Source organism: Cinclus cinclus, chromosome 5 (genome assembly GCF_963662255.1).
Source record: "Cinclus cinclus chromosome 5, bCinCin1.1, whole genome shotgun sequence".
Classification (NCBI taxonomy): Eukaryota; Metazoa; Chordata; class Aves; order Passeriformes; family Cinclidae; genus Cinclus; species Cinclus cinclus.
Genome location: NC_085050.1, coordinates 29,450,965 through 29,477,317, shown reverse-complemented (window position 1 = coordinate 29,477,317; position 26,353 = coordinate 29,450,965). Strand labels below are relative to the sequence as shown.

The following is a 26,353-nucleotide window of genomic DNA, read 5'->3' as shown; positions in this document are numbered from 1 at the left end:
AACTTTGAGCAGCAGAATGAAATATGCCCTTGTGACATAGCAATATCTAAAGTATCAAGTTGTATGCTGGATAGTTACTCATGTCAGTAACAGCTGGTATTCAATGGCAGAGATGTCTGGCTGCCTCTGGTCACCAGGATTAAGGCACTCAGTAAATGCAGATACACTCCTAAAAAAAGTTTAAAACTCCAGCACCACCAAACTTTTATATGTGGTACAGGTGGCATAGCTAGTTAACTTCCTGGTCATGATAAAATGAATGATTAGCATATGCTTCTTTTGAGCTATTACACCATGTGTATCTTGAATGCATTTGCTAATAATTCAAGGACAGAATTTTGCAGTCCACAAAACTAGATTTCATTGGATCTATTGGAAACCTTCCTAATTATGGACAGTTACTGAGATTTTTTAATTTTTGGAAGAATGTGCTGCATAGTCCATTATTAATATCTTTTTTTCTTTGCCACAGGATAGATATTACATTAATAAAGGGACTCCTAAACTACCTCTAGATAGCAAATTCTTTTGAAGAACAGGTGCTTACTCTGGCACTGACTTTGGTTTTCTTTGGATGAAAGTATATTTCTGACATTTTGCCTTTGTGCTGGGGAAGGTTTTTATAAATTTACTGAAGACTAGCAGAACAGTATATTTTAAGAAACACTTCTATTAAGGCACGTACATCGCAACTTATACAAATAACAAAAGAGCCTGTACTTCCAAAGTTTTCTTGACAGTAGATATAAACCAGGATATGGGCTTTTGTAAAGCAAAGTGTACTCTTTGAAAGGAAGCTGCATCAAGGTCAATGCCAAGTTCTAGTTTTGAAGTGTGACTTCAGGATGAGAAATCTGAAGTCATTTACTCTTTCTGTTTCTTTGCTTATTTTTTTCCCAGTGAAATATGAAGAACTATATTGCTTCTCTTTCAACCCAAAATTGGATAAAGAAGAACGAGAACAAGGCTGGAAGCTTGTGGACCTCCATGAAGAATATAATCGGATGGGTGTTCCAAACAGCTATTGGCAGATCAGTGATGTAAACAGAGACTACGGAGTGAGTTGTTGTGATTTTTCTGTTACAGAGGCTGTCTGTGCAATAAACCAGCAGCCTGACTGAGGACCACCATAGTGCTTAGTTGCAGCATCTCTTTGTGCTCAGCACTGTACACACATGTAGTAAGGTGCAGTTCCTCTACTACTTCACACAAAATGGCACACAGAAAGTGAGAGAAAGGATGTGTCTTCATTTAACAGATGTGGAAATGAAGCACAGAAAATATGTTCACGGTGTTTTAAATGTTAGAGTTCAGCTGCCTGGGAAGAAGTTTAAGTCATACCTAAGGCTATGTGTGTGAATAAGAATTTCCCTAACATATAGGTCTATGTAAAATTAGTATGTAGTCTTTATACGAAAAGAAATTGCTCCAGATAGTGAGCTTGGCAATATTTTTTCCTCACTGGCTGTTCCCACACTCCTTTTAAAGAATCTGTGATTGACTGTCAGTGTTTTTCACAGTCATCTTATAGGTCATATATCTTCCTAGCTGCCTGCTGTCCTGCCTCATTTGGTCTTGTACAACTGAAGAATTTAGAATATTAATTAATTTTGAGAAATAATAGCCAAGACATTTTTGAAGAAAGTTTGTCCATGCACTCCATTGGTTCTGTTGCTGGAACATATCCATGTTAAGGAGGGACTGTGACATTCTCAGAGAAGACTGAATGTGCTGTCTGGCTTTGTTTTCTTTCTGTTAAAGCAAGTAGAAAAAAATGTATGACCTCTTTTAAGATAAAGTGTAGGAAAAATGTCATCATGGATAAAATCCAGCTCACCACAGCATTAACTGTAACCACATGCCCTTTCTTTCCTTTCTCCTTTATTACATATCTCTTGACTCAGAAAATAATTTCTTCCTGGGCATCTTTAGTGCTTTAGTCATCTCAGAAAGTCAAAGGGAGATACTCAATATCGTTTTGACCCCAGTCAGAATGCTACAGACAATATCAGGAAAAGGGGGTAAAAACAGGATTCCATCTGTGGTCTTACTTGTCTTCAGAGGGAATTTGGGGCTTCTTTTGCAGGCTCATTGGGTTCCTCTCAGAAGTGGTAGGTATTGTCAGGGTTGCTTGCCTTTTGGTAACCTCATTTCCTGTGACTTAATTTCTTGTCTCCATGTCCCTATTTTTGTCTTTTTTTATTATTATCAAATTTTCTGGAAAATTTGGCTCTATTGTCCCCTTTCATTATTGTCCCATTCCAGCAGAATGTTTGAGAACTCCCACTCCCATCCTTACTCCCAAATTCTGCTACAGAGGATACTGCAGTTGTAAATAGAACCTTGCTATACATAACAATAAATCTTTTCTGGGATGAATGAGTGTTAAACCTGTCTGTTCTGAACAATACATGAATTAACACTTGGAAATACAGCCCTTTGCTTCTGTTTTGCCATCTGTAAATTAGGATTAGTATTTTCCAGCTTCAAAATAATGTTTTGAGCAATGTCAGTGATATGTATACAATAATAATGGACTATTCCCTGAGGTTTGAATTCTTTGGTATTTTGTTTTGCTGTGGAAATGGCTAATGCTATTTGTACTTTGTAGACCAAGCAGAGTTTCCTTTCACAGGTCTGTGACTCCTATCCTACAGAAGTCTATGTACCAAAGTCTGCAACTGCACACATCATAGTGGGGAGTTCTAAATTTCGCAGCCGAAGGCGTTTCCCAGCTCTTTCCTACTACTGTAAGGGTAACAATGTAAGTGTGAATTTGTAACTCAAAGTGTTTGCTTATTTTGGCCTTTGTCTCATAATTCTTCTAGTAAGGTTTTCAAGACAAAATCAGTGTTTATTTAATTAAAAAAAATATTTGTGTAGGCTGGGTAGTGTGGTTAGTTCATTAATAGACATTTAATGCAGACATTTAAACCCAGTTTCATAATCCAGCTAACACAAAAATTATGTGACCTCTGTATCACAAGGAAGTAGAGTAGTACAAGAGGTCCTGAGACATGGGTGGCAGAGGGGTGAAGGCCAGTAGCAGGCAGCTTAGTAGCTGATTGGGAGAAGAACTGAGCAATTTTGGCTTTGGTAGCTTGAGAATAAGTTGAGGAGGTGTAGAACTATACTTGCATCAGTTAGAGATTCAGGAGCAGATTTTCAAGAAAAGATCTGTGAAGGGACATAGAAAGGACAGATATAAGAGCTACTATATTTTGGCTGAGCAGTATGTTATGGTGTTGCTGAAGAGACTCTCCTTGTCTGCAAGAGTGAATAGTTTCACCTTCCCCTCCATAGCAAACATTCTCAGGGCTGAGCACGGACTTGCTTCACTTCTCTGTAACCATTTGGGAAAAAAAGCCCTACACTTAGACTATTAGCATGTCTGTTTCTGGCAGCTGAGGTGAGCAAGGAGACCCTTGGACTGAAGGATCCCCCAAACTGGGCATTTTTACATTTGTGCTCCAGCCCCTTAGGGATTGGGTGAGCTCAGCTGTCACTACCAGTTAGGAGAATGTCTCCCCTTTGTACTGTCAAGAGACCTGTGTGACTCCTGCTTCAGTCTAGAGTGGAATTGAGATGTCTTCCCTAGTGTTGGGGGATGCTTAGGACCTTCCAAGAGACAGAGCTAGTCTGGGGTTACAGAGCATCTGTAGCTTTTGCCACACAGGATGCAGAATGCATCTGCAGAATGTCACAAGCATGAATCATAAGTTACAATCTCCATGGAAATCTTGCCTTTATAGCAGCCCTTACCATAGATTTAAGCTTCAGAAGGAAGGAATGAGACATTATTACACTGCATTTCATCAGAACATTACTTCCATATGGATCTATGAAGTGGAGAATAGGAAGATTTACTAATAAATACAAACTCTGCATAAATTACATATTATTATTTTTAACACTTTTTTAAGGTCAAAGTTTTCAGAGTTAATCACTTTGCACAATCAACTATGCCCAAATATAGATACCTAGGAATCAAAACACTTGGACATTTCCAAATCTCAGTGAAAGAAAAGGTCTCAGGGTCAGGTAGATTACAATATATAATAATTCATCTTGGATGAATTTCATATTTCAGCCTGAATATTTTCCCTGCTGTGTGAAGTTCAAAATAATGTTAATGTTCAAAATACCAGGTCTGAAGTATTGTGTTTACTCCTGAATCCTTTATAGTTTAAATAGCTAGGAAAAGCAGTGTTGGAGGAAATACCTCCCTGTGACTTTGGAGGTTGCCATGAGTTGCTAGTAAACAGAGTAATGGGCAGGAAAGGGGTAAGATTTAACTGCAGTTTGGGAAGAGCCTGCTGCATGCAGAGGAGACAGGTATCACTCATTCAGTCCTTTATGAACAGAACTTTCACATAGCTCCTCTGTCCTGACAAATTCAGTGGTGATGTGACACTTCTGTGTCTTACACAGTCTGTGTGAATATGATAAGATCAAAGTCTGGAACGATCTGTTCAGCTTATGCAATAAGCATGTAATAAATCACTGGATTATGTGCTGATCAGAAGACTAAACTAAATAACAAGAACCTGTTTGCAAAACCATTAATAAAGTATGAACAAGGTCTCACACAATTCTGGGTTTCTCTCTTAAAGACTTGTACTTTACTGATTAACTACTGATAGTTCAAAGTTGTGTCTGAAAAAAGCATGTCCCTTCTCACAGCAATAAATAATCTGTAGGACAGCTTGCACAGGTTGTGACCTTCAGTAGGCAGATTCTCTTCATGCTTGTCTTCAGTGCTTAGAGATTGCATGTATTATCCCCTTGCCTTCTATAAATCTAGCTGTCCTCTGCCTAGCAAAATCAGATATATCCCTGCCCACCCATTTCATATTTGTTTTTTCTTTCCTGGTTTCACCTGGAAAGAAGGTGATCTTGATGGGTTTGTGGAGAAATTCTCCTGCCTCCTTCAATAGCCCTGCTTAATACAAGCCTGACAGGAGTCAGGCTGCCTGACCCACTTCTTATGTAGTGAGGTCTTTTTCCAATGTCAGTGCTAAAAATATCTGATCATTGGTGATCTGGTTGCATGTTACACATTTTTGTTTCCTGGACTCATGCTGTTTAGTAAAGTAGGCACTGGTGTAGGTTGGATATAATCAGTCTTGTACCTGGTAAGTGTGAGTGCAAAAGAACCTATACTTTATGTTAAATCAGTGTGCTCATGATTTCAAGGCTGTACCCATCCTCAAGATATTACCTTTCAGGAGTTATTCCACATTAGGGAAATACAATACTTAAAATAGCTCTAAACTCTAAAATTTGGATTCAAGACTAGACTTGGACCAATAGGGTTATATTGTTTTAATGCTTCCTTGCCTTTTTAAAATAATGTATTAACACATAATTAAAAATAATGCATTTATTAACATGTGATTAATTTTACCATTCTACCTCTCTCAGACAATTGTACATCTATGCAAAGATCTAATGATCTGGTTTTGTTAATGCTTCTGGATGCTAAACAATTTCTAATTTATATTAGTTTTTTTGTTTGTTTGTCTGCTTTTCTGCAGGCCTCCATATGTAGAAGCAGCCAGCCTCTATCTGGCTTTAGTGCTCGATGCCTTGAGGATGAACAGATGCTCCAGGCCATTAGAAAGGCCAATCCAGGAAGTGATTTCATATATGTTGTTGACACTCGGCCCAAAGTAAGTACATTAAATTTCTTGCACATAGCAAGATGGAGTCTGGGCTGAACACATTAGGGAAGATACACAACCAAAGTGACTGATGAAGTCACTTCTGATATTAGTTGCACCTGTGTAACTCCAGGATCTTAACTAGAAACCTTGACCACATTTTTATCTCTGGAAGAATTTTCTCCTTTACACTGAACCTTTTTCCCTTTTCTTGTTCTTAGTAAAATGTCAAGATACAGAAAAGTAAATAATGTGTAATTGTAACTGTTTACACACACAAAGGAGCTATCAAGTAAGCATATTTCTGATGAGACAGGCAAAAAATAATTCCCATCATAAGATGTATTTACAGTTGTTTGTAATGTTGCAAATCTCTGCCTGTTTATACTGTAATTTTCCATACATGATTCCTCCTGGAAGTGAGAAAATTCCAATGACATCTGCGCTAAGGCTAAGGCTAAGGCAAGACAAGTTGCTGAGATCACAGAAATGGAAGAGATCTTTAAATATCTCCAGCACTTTGGTGGTTTTGAGAGATAATCTGAAATATGATAAATAGTGACATAAGATGCCATATCTGTAACTGATTAAAAGCCTCTGGCCAAGATAAAAGCTTTAGAAAAAAATTTTCTACTGAGAAATAGAGAAACTCAATAATGATGCTGAAGAGGTTGGAATCTAAAAAAACATTGTTTCCAAATTGCCATGCTAGCAAACAGCTCAAGGTGAAAAAGAGTAGATAGATTTCAGTATTTGGAGGTGAGGATAGGGATATGTTCTCTCTTATACTATCAGCAACTTTCCTCTTGAAGTTACCAAAGCCTCTGAAGAAAAGAAACTAAAGAGGCAAATCTCCACAAAATCCCTTGTAGGTACAGGATCAGCTTACCTGTGGTGCTGAAGGAAGTGAATTGTGATGAGCACCAGAACAGGATTGGTACCATTGTGTTCAGGAAGGACATCAGGCTTGAAGTACAGGCCTAGCTGCATGAATAATGCTTGTTTTACAGTTTTCTATTAAAAAAGTGTAGTGATTTGTTACAGCTTGTTTCCTGCCTGATGGTATTGGTACCCTTCCCTATTTAAGGCAGTCTTTGACTGGCTTAAATAATAATTTTTTGCTAATGACTTACTGACTTGGTGATTAATAATGTTTTACCAGGTTGTAACAGGAAGGAACTGTCCTTTAATTTTTTCTGGTAAATTACTTTGAGACACCTTTTGTGTGCAGTGAAAAAAGCCCATACTTTGTGGAGGTTGTGGAGAAACTGAATTAGGCTCACTTAGCCAAGAATGCCATATCATTCTTCAGAAGCCAGTCAGGAGATGATGACTGTTTGTTTTCAAATAGCCATTTCGTGAAAAAAGGTTTTGATGTAAAGAAATTTGTATACCAGATTCCTACTTCTCTCTGTGCAGCAAAAATGGACAGATCTACCAAGCCCCTGTGATCCCAGATGCCAAATGCAGCCTTGTTACAATTTTGTACTTGATAATGCATTTATAAATGTAGAGCATATAGCAACGGATAGGTATTGATGGAAGCAGTTCCTGGCATTCCTCAGGGAACCTTTAACAAACATAAAGGTAAGATATCAAGTCTGGAGGAAGGCTTCCCATTCCCATAGGTGGCTAAAAATCTATTTGCCTCATTTCTCATAACAACCAGTTTCTTGCAAAGATCAAGAATGTTGATGGATCCTTCAATTCAACATTACCAAGGGCTCTTCCCTCATTGCACTTCATAATATTCAAAACAAAAGATTTGTCTGTGGAAGAAAGCTTTGTTTCCACTTCATTTGGGTATATCAGGATGACCAAATGAAACTTTATTTAAGCCACTGTCATTCCTCTATGTGATCACAGAAGAAGCTAATGTAGAGTTACTGTTTATGAGTAAAACACATTAGTTCTATAATCTTTCTAAAAAGACTTCACTTGGTTATCCTCCAGATTAAAGCAAGTGCCAGGAAACCTTGCAAGTGGAGTCTTTTACCTTTGCAGACTATATCTTCAATATTCACTGAGATCAATCAGGGACATGAACAATTTAGATAGCTTTGCAACAACTACTTTAGGAGCAACAGATGGAATTTTGGTAGATGATGTGGAAACCTTGTTAGTAAATATTGTGGCAGCTGCAAAGTTTGGCAACTGACAGTATTTAAAATAAATGAGTGTCAGCCTTGCAAATTTAACCTTATATTTATTTACTTTCAAAGAGTTCTATTTCAGATTGTCCTTTAAGAAAGGATATCTGTGGCAAAATTTCTCAGCTGCAGGAACAGTTAATGGTATTTATGTGCTGAGTAACACATTTATGTTATGTGCTAGTTAGAAGATAGATGTTTTTCATTTAGGGTTTCAGGGGTTTGTGGTGGCTGACACTCATGTGTACAGATCTTTCTTCCTGAAGCTGTAGGCTACTGCAGAGAGAGACTGCCTCATTTGTTTATACAAGAACACTGATGTCAGCTTAAAAAGAGGAAGATTAGGATTCAGCAGATAATTTATATCTTTGTAGCAAGTCACACAGAGGACTCTGTCCTTAACTGACATGTAGTTCACAGGCTGTATTTTTTTTTATTGTCCACTGATAGTCAAAACATCAGAAGACTTCTGGTTGATAGACAAGAATGGAGTTTTTTGTTTTGCTCTTTCCTGAATTGCATACTACAAGTTAAAAGAAATTTTGCCCAAGATTTGTATAAGTCAAAAATGTTGGTGTTTTGCCCAGGTTCCAGAGTATGGTTCCTTCTGTTGAGTCAGGAAATTAATGAAATGTTTCAATTCCTAATGGTGGTCCACAAATATAACTTTTTAGCTCTTTGCTTTGAAAGTTAAGACATCAGGTCCTTGGAAACCTATTTTGACATTTAACATAAAAAAGCTAGGCTTGTTCATCTTGGTTGGAGGGTAAATGGCATCAGACAATCAGTCTCCAATTATGTGTATTGGCTCCAAATTAAAATGGAATACTGGGACTATGTCTGTTTGGAGTAGAAGAGGTCAGCAAAGGAGACATTCTTGTATATCCCATGATGCCATTAGCTAAGTACTAAAATGTATTATTGTGAGTTTCAGATGTGACCACAGAAGCAGTGAATCAATAGTCTTGCCTGCACTATTGGGAAATAAACTGGAGATGGAGTTATCTGCATAGCTTCTTGTACCCTAGGCAATGCCTAAGAGAGACTTTTTTTTTTTTACTTTTTCATGAGCATTGGCTCTCACTGAAATGAAGATGAGTCACATTGTGTCCAGTTGGTGTCTTATGAAGTCTATGTCCTTTATTATTTATTTCTTAAATCTCTCCTGCGCAAAAGCTGTTAGTTGTGCTTGGAGGCACAGAGGTTCTGCTGCTTGAGCTGCTTTGTCTCTCTCACAGCCTTCATATTTCTTGGGAAGTTTGAAGTTCCCCCAGCCCTACAGCATGAATTTCACATAAAAGCATGGACTTTATGCAAAATGATGATTCCTTTCCATGGTACAGTGAGATTTTGCTATAGGAAATTTAGGAAAAAAGTAGATAGGTATTATTTTTTAGCAAAAGAATAACTTAAAAGACTTAAAAAGACTTATAAAAGTACTTAATTAATTTTTATCAGCTCTAGTTTTCAGCCCAAAGATCAAAATTTGGGATAAGGAGCTTGGCAGATAGATTTCCTTCCCACCCAAGGGTTCTAAAAGGGGGGAAAATAAACATTAACTACACCCTTTATTTTATGCTTGGGAAAACTGAACTAAAGAAGTATTTAGTAACTTTCCCATGCCAGGAAGCAAGTAACAGATTTTAAGAAAAAACAACTCCCAGCTGAAAGTACTTTTGCTGAAGTACATCAACTCCTTTGATAGCAGTGTATTGCAGATTAAAGTATTTGTGGTAATGTTGTCAATTCAAATTTTGTAGTCTTACATAACAAGAGCCAAATTACTAGAAAATTATGAAAAAATACTCCAGCTCCCTCTTCATTACTGAGAGCCTCAAAGAAGTAAGCTGTATCAGCTTTTGGATGATTGGAACAGTAAAATAAGCTTGGACAACACTAGTGTGCCCATGCTATGAACCAGTGGCATGGCAGATGAGACACTGCCACCTCCTGGGTACATTCTGCTAGTAAACATAATGCTGATCCAATCTAAAATCAAAACGGCCTTTTAGAATGAAAACCTTTATGTTCTTGCAGAGTAATCCTGCCTATGCTGTGGGGGTTTTGTGTTTAACCTCACTAATAAAGTTTCACTCAAAGTGTGTGAAATAGGGTTATCAGAGACTCAGCAACCCAGCACCCTGCAATAGGCTGATCTGAACAGATCCCCGAGTCATAGCCCCTTGTGTTGACACTGTGACAAATGCTTCCTATTTGTGCCTGGCTTAAATCCCTCTGATTAATTGCTGTAGACTACAAGTTTTTGTTTTGAAAAGATTTTGCTACTGGTTTTCATCCAATTTTCCCTATGTTTTCCAGCTCAATGCAATGGCAAACAGAGCAGCAGGGAAGGGATATGAAAATGAAGACAACTACTCCAATATCAAGTTTCAATTCATAGGCATTGAGAACATCCATGTTATGAGAAATAGTCTGCAGAAAATGCTTGAAGGTAATATTCCTCTTCATTGGAAACTAGAGGAAAGAACTGATCCTGCTGTCAGAGAAATCAGAATAAGTGTTCTGAAATCAGCAGCAGTGAAAAAGAGTATAGAAAGTACTATTTACCTGCTGCAGCTGCATGCAGCTGCCTGCTGGGACTTGTGCAATGGAGATCATGGCAAATATGGATTGGTGATTTCTTAATTGTGAAAACACCTTGTTTCCTGCCTGAAATCCAGATATAATTTACTTTAATGATAAAATTAATTTTAATTCAGTCATCTTACTGCTGCTGTGTCTTTCTTTTAAATTTACATGTTGATGGTAAAATTAAAAAAACAAACACTTATAGCTGACTTTGAGGCTAATGGAAAAGGCACATTTATGTTTTTTTTTAAAGCTCAGAAAAACTGTGGTTTGATTTTTTTATAAGGTAGTCATGCATTTTAGACTGTGAATTTTAATAGAAACTTATTCATGCCAGGTATAAAACATATAATATTAGATCTATTAATAAAATTCACAGTCAATGGGTGTAGCAACTCATTACCTTCAATATCCCATGGGAATAAATAACAACTGCCTTATAAATACTTAGCAGTATATGAAACAGCAATGCTGTTCTTTCACATTTTTAGTACATAACTGTTTAGAGGTCATCTGGGAAAAAACAAACAACAATGATAAATTAGCCATCCTTGACCCTCAATGGCTTGTTGATTTTTAACAACAAAATAGGAAATAGTATTCACTCCACCATGTCTCTGTATTTACTTCATTGACAACAACTTCCATCACCTCCTGGATCATCTCCCTCTATCTTATTCTTGACTTGATGCTCTGCCCATGCTCTTTTACTCTTCATCTGTCTCCCATTGAGTGCATGCAAATGTAAATTTGAAATCTAAGAAGGGCTTGAATTTTCCATTATAGGGAAGCCATGCTCTATTTTCAAATGAGAGCATTTTATGGAAACCAGCATTAAAATGTGATGCAGGTAAAACATCCCCTCTTTTCATGAGAATTTTCTTGGTCTAGGGGTCTCAGATGGGAAAACAGATTTTTTTTTCAGCCTAGGAGAGAGGCTGGGTGAGTAAACAGGTCCCTTTATTTGTTCAACTCAAGACTATCAAAGTTAAAATAGTAAACAACCAGTCTGGCTGCATGGGCAGTGCTGTGTATAATTTTTGAGCCAAAAGTTCATGAGACCAGCCCATGGCCCAAACTTGCATGTAAAAAGGTTAATTTCTGATGTATTTAACACTTCAGGCTGCTTGGAGGGCACAAATTGTTAGCATCTCTTTTCAAATAAGCCATATGGTTAAAACATCTGCTTTTTTTTTTTTTTACTGGGTTTTATATTTGCTGTGTTGAAATCTCTCATGTAGCAACTTGAGTGATAAGATTAGAAATCAGAGAAGTTAAGGACTTTTAAAAAATAAATCTTATGATTTTCAGTGTACTAGGGCTTTCCTTATGTAAGCTGCTATGTACTTTTTGTGTTTTTTCATTTGCATGTGTCTCTTAATCTGTTTTTCTGGTGACATTTCACTTGAGCATACAATGAGACCTAGAACCAAAAAGGCTGCCAAGGATTATGATAACACACATTTAATATGGCTTTAAATTTTTATTAATGAATACCTCAATAATATATCAATAATTATCAATTACTAATGCATTATTATTGGCATAAATATAAATAATTAAAAGAATGCATAAATAAGATAGCAATATCACTGTATCTGTGTGAATCTTAAGTAAAACATCACACTGTAAACTTTACAGAATGGGTCTGCTACTCATAATCTGCTGCAAGACTTTATAAGGTGCATAAAAACCTTTGAAAAGACAAATGAGGCTGATTAAAACTAATTTTAGTTTAATGTGAGCTGTATTGTTGCTTGGAAGTGTACAGCATGAAAAAGGACATCAACATACAGTTGGCCAGATGTGTTGCAGAAATGCAAGGCCAGTTTCATTCAATTTACTGGTGCTAAGCAGAAGTGAAGAGCAAAGGATCTTCACATGCCAGACTGCAGATTATTTTCAAGATAAAATTTTAAATAACTTTCGATGCTGAGAAAATGTGAAAAAAAATTGTTATTCAGTTTTCCATTAGAAAATGCACTTACATGAGGAATGTATTCATTTATTTTTTTTGGGGGGGGGGGATGGGGGAACAAGCTGAGGAAATTAATTTATACTTATAAAAATATCAATTTTTTATTTGAGTAGGCAAAAAATTGGTTTCAACTCTGTGATTTTACTGACTTTAATTCAAGCCAATTTATCTCACCTTAACATATCTTTTTTACCCTGGTGTAATGTTAATTTTTGGCAAATTATACCAGCATTATAAAACGATAAAATTTTTAGAGTAAGATTTTTTTCAGAATATGCAAAAAATGCTGAGATTTACCTGTATTGTGGAAATAAAATGCATTTCAACAGGATAGAATTTCCTTTCAGAGAAAAAAAAAAATCCTCTACTGCCCTTCGTATAGTATGGATTTTAATTTTTCTCCACTTAGAGATGGGTCTACATGAAGAACCTTGAGATAACTTTGATCCTGTGCACAAACCTCCTTGAAATAACTTTTAATATTAGAAGGACATTACACAGGGACTTTTCTTGATAAAGGTCCAAGGTCTGCCTGTGGCTGCTGTTTGGTATTTGGGATGGGGTGGGCTGTGCTGCACATCCAGGAGCCAGCTGAGACCTGACTCCCGCGTGTTGTGCACTGAGGTGATGGCCCCACATGCTCCCTGTCTGTATTTAAACAGCAAATATGAGCTTCTCCTCCCCTCATTCCAGGAGCAGTACTTGCTGATGTAGGAGCAGCCCTCTGATCCTTGGACTTCTGTGATAGATCGGCCAGTAAGAAAACCTGTGGGTTTGGCCCACAGTAACTATTCCTTCCTCTCCTTATGGCTATCCTGCCAGAAATGGGGGGACTAGTCCAGCATAGCCCTCTGATACTTTTGCTGGTAGAAGAGGCAGTTTCCAGCATGTGCCCTGTTTCTTCCTCCCATCCTGGGACATGGGTGCATTCCTGGAATTCTCAGAGCTCTGCCTGATGGCTCCTGACTTTCCTGTGCATACACTCTGCATGAAGCAGGCCATATGTCTCAAAGATTTTGGTACCTTTTCTGCTGAGATGGAAATGCCTTTTCCCTTTAGGATAAGCCTCATAATTGAATTCATAATTGAACTCAGTATTAAGGTCCAGATCCGTTGCCAAAGTCATGTGAAATTTACAGTGTATGCATTTAGGACAGTATGAACTTTGCTCAGTGAAGTGGTCAGTAAATATTGACTCAAATTTGGGAGTGGGAATGAGCAAAGCACTGTTTCAGCCTTACCTTGGGCTTTTGTAAACAGAAACAGCAGCTTCAGCCAGAATTCAGCCACTAATTGGTCATGCTTCCATCTGCACAGGAACATTAATCATGTGAAAAGCTGTTTTCTTTCAGTGCTGCTATCTCTGCATCTTTATAAATATCCTCCAAAAACTACTTTTAAAATAACCATCTGGAAGGGGCTTTACATATAAACACTGCAAGAGTTTGTACGGACGCATTAAGCTATTTTGCTTCTGAACTAAATGGAGTCAGGATAGTCAGATAGTTCAGATATGGTATGAACTCTGTCTTTGGCTTGTAAAATTAAATTTAAATTACACTGAAGGAAAACAAAGCTATGCCAGGGGCCATAATGGCCATAAATAACTGAGTCTTTTAAGATTTCCAGACCACAAGACATTACTAAGACATTAGTAACTGACAGTTCATACATTAACTCAGTAAAAGCCATGATGTTTTTCACTATACTCTGAAAATTAATTTCACTGGCCAATATATTTTTTCCTTAAAAGACAGTATAACTCTACATTGGATCAAAATAAAGATGTAGTCCATTTATGGGGTGAATTTGGCGTCCTACTGTTGAAAATAGATTGCACCAAATTTCATTGAGCTTTTGTTCTGCTAGATTGAGGTACTTTACTTAGATTCTGATTGCTTTCTTTCTTTTCATGCCACAAACTCTTTATTATAAAAAAATAGATACTTGGATACAGCAGAATAGAAACCTGGAGTAAAAACTGAACAATTATGTTTTTCTTCAAATGTGGCATAGGGTTTGGAAGATTCTCAGGAAAATATTTTCCTTGATGGATTATGTCTTGTTCTCACCATCAGAATACTTTTTGACTCCAAGTGAAGCTTTAATAAGGTTTAATTCGGGGATGGAGAAATGTGGAGTGAACCACTCTAACTCAACCACCACCACCTGTGGTGATGCTGGGAGTAGTAGGCAGTGGCACCATTCAGGTGTCTGTCTGCCTGTCCAACAGCAGAAATCAAATGCTTTCTGTTTCCAAGCCCTCGTCATGAAATACATGAACTCATCCCAGGGTTTGAAAACTTCACTCCCAACACAGTCTTGGAAAATACACGCTTCACAGAAGGATGGGTTTGGATTTGTTCACAATGGACTTTATGACAGCTTCTCTTTTTAAATTAAAGCAAGACATTCATGAAATTTGACCTAATCCAATTTCTTAAATATACATGTTTCTCAAAGCTTGACAGTGGTATAGTCTTTCTTTTCAAAAGACGCATGTTTTACACAGCAGATATCTGAAGAAGAGAGAACTCCAAGGCTGAACAGTCAATGAAGCTTAAGGGACTCTAATTACTATACATTTAAAATGTATCTTATTTTGCAGTTTGTGAGCTGAAATCACCTTCAATGAGCGACTTTCTGTGGGGCCTAGAAAATTCTGGCTGGCTGAAGCACATCAAAGCCATTATGGATGCCGGCATTTTTATTGCGAAGGTAAAGTGTGTAAAATGAGAACAAAACTCGGAGTAACCAGATACAGAAAATGAGGACCAAATTCTCAGCATGTGGGTAAATTCTGTTATCTCTTCAGTGACGTTATACTTGAAAAAAGCCCATCTTGCAATGCTTTGTGTATTAGGACAGATGATTCTTAGGTTCTGTTGTGTCAAGGTTTTTCTAAAATAGTAAAAAGAGCTTGTGTTCTTTTGTACTGTAGCCTCTACTAGCCTGTGTCTTGTAATGTCAGAGAATTGAATGTCCTTACTTTACTCCCCAACAGAGATTGTTACTGTTTCTTTCCCTATTTGTCCTGCCTCCTCCACTGGTTTCTGGACTTTTTCATTGTGGAAGTGGTAGTGGTAATACATACCTATAGCTTTATATATAATGTATATGACATTATATTATACACAATATATAGCTATTGTGTTATCCCCTCTGAGTTATCAGGCAACCAACCAAATTCACCTCTTGAACCAACTCTTGTGTATTACTATGGCCAACCTCTCTAGCAGCTTCTACTTTTATATACTTAAGAAATCTTCCAAAAAACAGTTTTGTTTTTAATAAGAAATTATTTCCCCTACTCCCTCCCCAAAGTAATGTAGACATTTGCAATCTGCCAGCAATAAGATTTAATTTTGTTGGCCCTTGCCCTGTGCTCTGCCTTTTACTGCTTCAGTTCTTATTTCTGAGACTTCAATTTCTTATTGGCCATTTTATTCATGTGACCTACTGCACACAACTATACAGATGAAACTTCATGGGCTTCCCTCCTCACTAACTACTTGTTTCTCTTGCATTGCTTCTTCCTTCTCAGTAACCAACTGTAGTTTCTTACCTGAACAGCAACTGTGCTGTTATAAATACACATATTATAAATACACTTCCAGCCCTACTACTTTTCATTATCTCATAGAAATAAGGTAATTTACATTAGTGTTGCCAGTTTTTCCCCAGTGACTAGTCTTATTATCCTTTGTGCATATGCTTGCTAGCTTAGTGCCTTCTCAGACATGCATTGTGAGCCATTCTTATTTGTACAGTTCTCAGTCCTTGGTCTTCTGCCCACAGGGTTCTATTTTGGTAGAATTTACTTGTCTCTTGAGACAAACATAGATAATTTATTATTATTATTATTATTCCTCATTCCCTATTAAGCCCAAATTTAACATAAATGTGTTGGTTTTTTTTCATAACAGTATTTTTCCTAACCTACTTTATTTTCTACTTCCTAAATTTAATTCTCTTTAGAAATTACAAAGGCCAAAACCCTTAGAATAAAAAAAAACAACTGCCAACCCTCAAGTTCTATAAATAATACAACACCAGACTCTGGAGAACTCAGTACAATTTCTTCTTTATGTGTTTATGTACAAAATGGATTCCTTTCCCCCTGGTTATTACATTAAAGATACTGATAAAAATCTTGCTTATTAGATGTGGAAGTTTCCCACTACCACAGGCTTCCCCACAGGCCTTTACAGCATGTCATCAGTGCAATGCAGAGTATTGCAATAATGCCCAGGCTAGTGATGGCATTGGGAGCAGACATTGCCCTTAATGACATTACAATCAAGATGAAAAATTAAGAGCCATATTGCAAGTATGGCTATTCTTTTAGTGGCATGTTAGTGGCATGGGATGTGTTGGAGCATCTGAATCTGCTGTAGGTGGTTGTCTGCTCTGACAGATTGATGTATTTTAACTGGAAGGAATCCCACATCTTCCTGTAGTGGAGGATAAACAGGTAATTCTCAACCACCATATTGCATGGCCTGGGGTGAATTACAACTTTTCAAATTAGAGGAATAACACTGATTTTCTAATGAGACGAATAACACTCAACTTTATTTAAGAATTCTGTGGTAGGGTGAGAAATGAATGAGTTTTCCCAGTTCCCAAATTATTACTCTCTATGTGGCTCTTATTTCAAAGTTCCTCTCTTCCATTGTCTTCCTCCCTGCTTGTGAACTTTCTGACTTTTTCTGTATCCTTAGGCTGTGGCTGAGGAAGGTGTGAGTGTGCTTGTTCACTGCTCTGATGGCTGGGATAGGACAGCCCAGGTTTGCTCAGTAGCAAGCCTTCTATTGGATCCATATTACAGAACTATGAAGGGATTCATGGTAAGCAGGTTCTTTCACAGAGCAAATAAAGTAGTTTGGCATCACTTAAAATGAATATCTTTGTTTTTAATAGGAAATAAACTGTCCTTAAATATACCCTTGTTTTGTTTTGGTTTGGTTTGGTTTTTAAGTAGGAAGGAAGGCTTCTATATGTTCATGTAAAAGTTTCCCAATTTATCTGCAAAACGTTATTCAAGGTGGGGGTCAGTTGGCCACGTATGTTAGGTTTTTTTTACCTAACCTTGACCAAGACACTTTCTCACAGCCCAAAGAGCTTTTGTGCAAGCAAGAATTTGCATTCATTTACAGTGAGCATTTTAATTTTGAGAGTAAGAAGTGTGTCTTTTCTAGACTTAGATTGCAATGAGCAGCTATATTGGAAAATCTAGCTGGAAATGACCTGGAGAAAAACAGGTCAATCAGCAGTAGTAAAGCATCTAGAAGTGGTTATCAAGTTACTGGTCACATGTTTAAAAGATGTTTGAGACATTTATAAGTTCTATTTTAGAAAGCAATGAAACAAGATATTTGAAGCTGTGCTGAAATACTAGCACCCTCTCTGCATCCGTGAAGTGCTGCTTCCCTGAGCTGGCAAGCAGCGCTCATATGAGCTCATTATTTTTCTGCTAATTCTGAAAAATTATTTAGGATTCCAATATTGCTTGCTCACATCATTCTTGCCTGCCACTTTTCTGCCTATTCTAAGAATTAACAAGGATTCCAACACTGCTTGTTTACACCACCCTTCTGCCTGCTTCAGCATGTCAGCTCCACTCCACAACATTGAATGCAATATTCTCATTTTAGGTGTTAATTGAGAAAGACTGGGTTTCCTTTGGTCACAAATTTAACCACAGGTAAGGCAGTGCAAAGGTTTTCCTCTCTCTGTATGCATATGTTTATGTAGTCTGTATCTGTTGTCATTCCAGTTCTGCTTCTTTGCTACCTTACAAAACATAGCAAGAGAATGCCCCAGGAAACTGCCATACCCTTTTCTCCAGCTATGTAATTTAGCTGCCTGGAAAAGTCATAGTGAAATATTTCTATATATTCACTCCAAGACTATTAAGGGGATTCCTGCCTGCTGGTCTTGTAGTTGCTATGAGCATTAAGAGATCCATGTGAGTAGTGTGTATTTGGCTTGCAAAATCCCTTTGGACTCCAGCAGATCTTCTAGTAGTGCCAAGGCTGCCCACAAGTCCTCGTTCATCAAAGGGACTTCTACATCTTCCAAAGCAATACTTAATTTTAGGTTTGTCTGTGAGTTATCGATTACATAAAATATACTCCTCCTGTTACACTCTGTTCCAAAAAAACTCAGCAAGATTGCTCAGAAATGTCAGGCAAAGTGGAAAGTAATTTATTAGTTAGACAAGTTATTTTGAACATTGATCCAATGTAAATGCTATAACGCAATGAAAATGTTTGAAGACTTAATATATTTAAACATGGACACATTTTCACATTTTCTTTCTTTCATGACTTTGCTTTTATTTTCTTTAAAAATTAAAAATGCAATTTTTATATTGGGGTTAATTACATTCTATTGCTTGATTTTAATATACATTTGTTATAGTTTAAAAAAAACCAACAAAACTCAGAAAATCTGTGCATCTTCACAGAATCTGTGAAATTTCAGTAGGAATTACTACATTTTATATGATACTGTTGGTTGTTTATGATTATCAGTGGTAAAAGGTATTATGAAATGCAATAACCACTGATAGCTTTGGTTTGCTGTGCAGTATTCCTGTATTTTCTTTGATGGTAATAGAAGTTTCAATTTTAGATGTTGATGAAATTCTACTCTGTTGGCATGTGTACATATAAATGCACATACATCCCCCAACTGCCCCCTGCCCCCAGCAGAATAATTGATTGAAAATGCTTCTTTCTATTCTGTAGACTTACAAAGTACATTTTACTTCTACATGTTTTTTTTTTATTTTCAGGCTCCTTTTCTTCATTGCAAGCAGTTCCAAGAGGCATTTTTATACACAGAAACTTTCATGATCACTTGACAGTCACAGTAGCATGTAAACATTCCCTCCTTCCTAGAAATTTCACCAAGAGAGGGCAGCTTTAACCTCTTTTCTGCTGAGATTATAATGTAGCTCTCCTGCTCAGTTTTCTAGTTTGGGGAATAATCTACTATTAAGAGACTGTCTTCAGACACACTTTTGTCATTAAGTCATAGTAGCCATTATTCTGATAACATATGTTACTGGGGTACAATTTATACAAATAGCATTAAAACATGGCTATGCAGCAGCCAGCTTTTTGTATCTGTCATGTAACAAGACACCAGATAAAGGAGGCTTTTTTGTTTGTAATTCTGCCTCCCTTCTACCTCATTATTCTTGCATCATTTTTGTAAGTAAAAATATAGTAGTAGTTGAGATTTTAGAAATGAATGCCTATGATGTAACTTGCACACTAAATGGAGGTGTTTGTTTTCCTTAGAGTTACAGGATTTCAGGTTATAATTGGATGTATCTTGTCTTGTTTCAGGTATGGCAATTTAGATGGAGATCCAAAGGAGATATCGCCTGTTATTGACCAGTTCATTGAATGTGTTTGGCAGCTAATGGAACAGTTTCCTTGTGCCTTTGAATTCAATGAAAGATTCCTCATTCACATCCAGCATCACATCTATTCCTGCCAGTTTGGGAATTTCCTGTGTAACAGCCAGAAGGAGAGAAGAGAGCTGAAGTATGGAAATGTTTTCTTTAGTAGTGTATTTAGTGGTAGTTGTGCATTGAGCAGTCAGACATTCTCCAGTTTGCATATATGTGTTTTGTAAGGCACAGGGAGCCTGTTGTTTTCTGGCAACACAGATTAATACCAAAAAAAGTTCATCCTCTGCAGTGTAGCTCTGCTGGGAGCATAATCCATGGTGTGCTTGACAGGGATTAGTGAAAACTGACAAGAGCATTAGGCCTTCAGCCATGTGGGCCGGCCTTTACTGCAGCCCTGAGAAAACACAAGGCAAGCTGGCCCTACAACTCCAGTATAAAATGATAGTAACTCTAGTTAAGTTCTCAGTTTAAGAGTTACTGCTTCTCTGTGTTTTAACCTGTCTTTGGATCTCATGTCAGGACATTTTAGTCCTGCTCTCTTAGGTACTTCCTTATGAACAGCCTTTTTGTCTGGTAGCCCTCCCTAGGACTGAGTCAGCAGACTGTCCTTCTGCTGTCCCGCCTCAAAGCAATTATGAATTAATCTACCTGCCCTGAGGCCCAAACAAAGGCAGCACCATCGTTCCTGGCAGTGCTCATGTTTGTATCTGCTTCCTAGGGCTCTGGGTCCTCGATACATGATGATATTCATTGTTTTTGTCAAGCAGCCTGATCATGTCAGCAGTAGCAATGAGAGGAAGGTGCTGGTTACTGCTGGCCGCTGCCATTTGGTCCCTTTCACTGTTCAAATGCAGAGCAGCCACAGTGCCACAGTCCATTTAAAATCAAAACCTTCACACATCACCACATCCCAACACCTAACTGTGCAAGAAATTGCAGCTCAGCAGGATAGGAGTGCTTTTAAATGGGGGGATCTCTTTGATGTAGAGATCAGTTTGAAAGCTCACTTTATGGAAATGATCCTCTCACAAAGGAATCAGTCTCTCCACCTACTCGCTCCAGCTGCTTTTCTTCATGGGAAATGGATGAGACTTTGCTTTTAGTGACCAACAAGGGAATATGGATCTCTGTTTCTCTATGCTTGTAACTCAAGTCTAATTCTGGTAAGGAAGCTGATTGTAAACTGGAAGTAAGGAAAACAAGAAGGCTGCATCTAAGCTTTATTTATCCCTGAATTGTAAGAAAGGCTTAAATATATTTTTATTTAATGTATTGTTTTTCAGAATCAAAGAACGAACATATTCTTTGTGGGCTCACTTATGGAAAAACCGTGCCGATTACCTGAATCCTTTATACAGGTCAGACCACAGCCAAACCCAAGGAACCCTACACCCACGGATAGCTCCATGCAACTTCTTGTACAAGTAGGTAGTATCACTTGCTGGGAATTGTAGCATGGGTTAGTACAGAACAGAATGCCTTGGTATTGTATGTAAGTATGTCTTGTTCCATAAGGCCGTTTGTAGAAGGAAAATTTAGTCTCAGGTGCAGTGTGTTTGTTCCTAGTGTGCTCGTAGTCAGCCAACACCTCTGCACCATTCCACAACAGAGTATTAATCAGAAAAGAAGCTTAAGATTAAAGCTATATTGATAGCTGTGTGTCCTAATTTCATGGTTACTCCCATCTTCCACTGAGAAATGCCTCTTTCAGTCCTGTTCTCGTCTGTTGTTTCTAAATTTACAGTTGCTTTAACTTCTTCCGTTCCAAGATTTTGTGATGTTAGTTTGGATCAATTGCTGTCAAAAGTAAAAAGGATCTTTTCATATTATTTCATTTCTAAAATACGTATTTTGTAAAAAACCCCCAGACTTTCCCTATGTTGTTATATCAGGTAAAATGAAGTTAAATTTTTCCTGATATTTTTCAAAATATAACAAAACACCATCACTTCAGAAATATTACTATTGACATTCTGAGTTAATCAATTGTGCCATTAATCTTAAAATACATTGGGAGAACCTGAAAAGAAATTCATTAAAACTGTCATTTAAGTAAAACTGATTAGTTTGTTTTCCAGTTGCAAGTAATAGCACCTGTTAAAAAGTCAATAAAAATCCTAAATGACAGAAATTGAATTCTTTCATGTCTACCATACCAGGACACATCCACTTTAAAACAATTTAAAAATAGTCATTAATCATATTCTTTGGGATAGTGAGATTTATAAACGAAGTACTGACACAGCAGATCCTCCCTCCAATGGATAAGTAATCCTGTTGATTTTAATCGAATTACTTACGTGCGTAAAGATTTCCAAGCATGAGCTATCAGATGATAAACGTAAGGGGGAATGTGATTTAAATAGACTTGGAATAGGAATAATAAGCCACCAAGTAGCATGCACGTGCTCCAAAAATATCTGTCAGCTACTTGTCCAGACAGCTGCAGCTGACAGCAGGGCTCGGCTACTTAACCTGTCTGCTGAACTGGTTACACACTCAGGGCCTGCCCATGGCTCTATTGCAAGCAAGACAGGAGGAGCACCAGACTAATACAGAATTTCAAAGTTGAGTTCATGGGAAGTAGAACAACAATTGAGAACTATGAATATGAAAAACTGTCTTAACCATTGGCTATTTTACAGGTACCATTGCTCTAAACCCCATAGCATAGAACAAGAAAATAATACCAAAAAAAGCCTGTGAAATTTTGCATTCAGTGAACCTTTCTCAGTTGTGATATAAACTACATTCACCTTTCTTTCTATTGTGTATCAGAATTAGTTTGAGCTGCCTATGTCCAGATGCCTGTGAGTTGCACCTTCAGGATGGAGAAAATGCAAAAGAATCATGAACCTTGTCAAATAGCCTATGAACTTATGTGTGTACACTATAATGATGAATAAGCATGGATAGATCATTTAGGAGAATATGTGTCTGGGGAAAAAAAGAGTTGTGTGCATTTAAGTCTCATGAAGCTGCTTCACCAAATGGGAAAATTCATGACCTTTCCATCAATTCCAGGTTCTGGAGTGGTATGTACAACCGCTTTGAAAAGGGGCTGCATCCTCGACAGTCAGTTACTGATTATCTGATGGCAGTGAAGGAAGAAACTCAGCAGCTGGAAGAAGAGCTGGAAGCCTTACAAGAGGTAATAAACAGCTGAGCTTGATACCCTAGACTTGGTAACTGATGATAAATGAAACCCAGCTCCATATGCTGCAGAGTCCCCTACACACTACATCCTTTTCTGGAAGGAGGATGTTCAGCGATCATCTTTGCTCTGAGACAAATTATTGTGGAGGTTTTACATTTAAGACACAAAATTGGACTTCTTTTGCTTTAAGGATGGAATTTTACCTGTGTTGGTGCACAACTACTACTGAAAAATTCTGTAACTTAGAGGGAATTGTAGCTCAGAAGAATGCTACACATTGGTTTGTGACAAAAGGTGTCCTTCTCATACTCTATAAAGGCAAATAGTTTTAAAGGGTGGGTTGGGCTCTGAAAGTTTATTTAAAAAGAAAAAGAGCAAGGACATGTAAGAGGATTTCTGGGCCCTAAGTGTATCCTTGTTTCCTTTATTTCAGAGATTGGCAAATCTTCAGAAATCACAATCAGGTGATAATAAAGTCAAGCATAAGCAACAAGACCGAAGCAAACAGTTTGGACTGTATACTTCCGACAACAGCTTAGCTAACACTCCCCAGGAGTATAGCAATGATCTGAAATCATTCCCATCCCGGAGCCCTTCTCAAGGGGATGAAGATTCTGCCCTGATTTTGACGCAGGACAACCTGAAAAGCTCTGATCCTGACCTCTCAGCCAACAGTGATCAGGAGTCTGGTGTGGAGGACTTAAGCTGTAGATCCCCAAGTGGGGGTGGCTGCTTGCCTAGTGAAGACAGTGGCAAAGACTCTGATGAGGCTGTATTTCTGGCAGGCTGAAATACCTTCATGGCAGCAAGAATCCAGATGATGTAAATTATTACTAAGTCTGGAATTACATCTTTTCACCAGATGAAGAATAGAAGTGGTCTGTCGCCTAAAGAAATAATCCAAAGAAAGGGAACTGTGCAATTGTGTAAGTAAAGATCTAAGCAGAACAAGTTACTACTGATTTTAAGACATAACACTAAAGAAAGGCAATATCTGCTGTTACATTTCATTAAGCCAATATGGTGGTTGTTTAACAAATGCTATACATAATTATTCCTTACTTTGTACATTTCCATAATTATTCATTGGACAGGATAATAGTTCTTTTCCTAAGATGCAGAATTCCAACATATTCTCTTACACAAGGTTGAAGATGTGTTACTGTTAGCCTCACTGGTGAAGCAGTTGAAACTTATTTTTGTAGAGCTCATTTGCCTTCAGACATATTATGTATACTCTTTGCTTTTTTTTTTCACAAGAGGTTCACACAATTATTTTGTACATTCTCCTACTAAAATCCTTTACAGCAAAGTAAAACTAACAAATGGATACCCTGGCTTAGGGGAAAAATTTTGCTTTGGGGAAGCTTTGATGCTGAAAAAAAAAAAAATCCATTAATAAGCAGTTGCTGCTGCTGCATCTGAATGCATCCCATTTGTACTCATCTGAATGCATCCCATTTGTACTCAATTCTCAACCAGTGTTGAAAGTTCAGTAGTTTCTGTGACCAAAACTTCAAGGAATATAACAATGCTCACACATCCTTTGTGCTGAAACACCCCTTTGTAACAAAATGTACATGAGGTGGTTTATTCTTGCCTCTGTATGTTTTGTTAACAAGTTGTTTATATCTAACTCTTCTTCCAAACCACCTACACAAGATACAAAATTTTAAAGGTGATGAAATCCCCAGTGCTTCAATCTATTTTCCTGCTTGAAAATGTTTTATTTGACTGGGAGTGAGGTACATACAGTGGAGGGAATAGGGAATAAAAAATCACTTACAGAAATTGCTTACGGAAGCATCACTCTGAATTAGTAAGTAAATGAGAGCAATGCCCATACAGGTACTGTTAAAGAGAATATTTCTTCCAAATTTTGTTCTTCAAAATAAACTAACCATAACCAATTGGTGATTTTTATCCTTGCAAAAAATTTCTTTCTTAGTATTTGCCAACCTGAACAGAGCATGGCAACAATAATTTAAGGACTGAATCACCATTCACCAGAAAGTTTAAGAATTCTGATATTTTTAAGAATAGGAGTAATAGTTTTCATAATCAGCAGTTCAGAAGTAAACAACTAAAAAATGTTCAAAATTTGGAATGTCTTGAAACTTACTAAAAAGGTGGCCAGCCACATTAGGCTGCAACTCTTTCAAGTTGATATTTTTTAAAATTTTATTTAAAGCCAGCACTTAAAAGTATAATTAATATGGCTGCTTTTACCTGCTTGGAGACATTGCAAAATTGAACTCTAGTAGAGCAAAGTGGTAATAATGTAAGTTTACTTTGATTGCATTTCACACTACTTCAAGTGCAGACCTACACAAAGAATTGTATTATATAAATATACCTCAATTTAGCATTAGATTTTATTATACAGTCTGCTTTTCTGGAATGGCTTTTCATTCTGTTCTGTGAACATGTTATTAAAAGTGACTAGGTAAACTTAAGTATTATTACTATCCTCTGAAGGGAGCTGCTGTCTTTGAACAAATAATTCTTAACAGCAAGATTTATCTAATGTTATATTGGAAAGGCCAGATCCTCAACTTGATAAATTGCTATAGCTCAATACAAATAAAAACAACTACAAATTATATTCTGTTGAGAATCTAGCCTTCTGGTTTTTAGTCTTTATGAATTTTTAATAAATTAAAAGCCCTGATTTTAACTGCACTTTTAAAAGTATCTCATATTTTGAACATAGCCGGTAATCTTTGTGGCGTTAAAGAAAACTTTGAATGGGTTTTCTCAAACTAAAGAAACATGCTGCAAAGTCAGCTACAAAAACAAAACACACAAATATTCTGCCAAAAAAATCAGTTTGAAAATGGGCAATATTATTGTACATCTTTAAAATGCAAAATTGTATATGATGAGATTGTGTTCAACTAGACATGTCTAGAAATAAATGCAGAAGAGCAAGATATGCACATTCAAAGCACGGTCTTTGTGTTGCTTATGCAAGTCCTTGTAACTGGCTTTACAACTAAAATATTAGTATGTTAACATTTTCTTTATTAAGCCTTCACTTAGCAACCCTCTGTGATGTGTCTTTTAGTCCTTGGAATTTTGCATTAATTACTACTGCTTTCATTGTACTGTATGTATTTGTGGCATTATCAGGCTAATGAGAAACACCTTCAAATAAACACTCAGGTGTTATGGAATATTATTTCACACCAGAGAACAAAACAAAGGATTGCTTTCCTGATTTTTGTAAGAGTTCTTCATTTACCAAAGAGTCCCTTTGTCACTGAGATCAAGGGATTTTTTTTTTATCTTCCCTACTCCTATACTTGAATCCGGTAGTTGCAGTTGTGGAGGAATCTACAACTGATAACTTAAAAACAGAGACTCTCTCATCAATTGTGTTAATTA

At 37.2% G+C, this 26,353-nt stretch overlaps 1 protein-coding gene across 1 annotated transcript in view; it reads left to right on the top strand.

Annotated features, from left to right (window-relative positions):
* Positions 1-23,756, top strand: part of MTMR7 (myotubularin related protein 7) — a 31,823-nt gene extending 8,067 nt beyond the window's left edge. The window contains 11 exon segments of the mRNA XM_062493532.1: positions 901-1,058; positions 2,636-2,764; positions 5,538-5,672; positions 10,133-10,265; positions 14,989-15,098; positions 17,105-17,230; positions 18,038-18,087; positions 19,742-19,942; positions 21,093-21,233; positions 22,834-22,960; positions 23,400-23,756. Of these exon segments, the coding sequence (XP_062349516.1) occupies positions 901-1,058; positions 2,636-2,764; positions 5,538-5,672; positions 10,133-10,265; positions 14,989-15,098; positions 17,105-17,230; positions 18,038-18,087; positions 19,742-19,942; positions 21,093-21,233; positions 22,834-22,960; positions 23,400-23,756 (1,667 nt within the window).
* Positions 23,757-26,353: the final 2,597 nt, after the last annotated feature.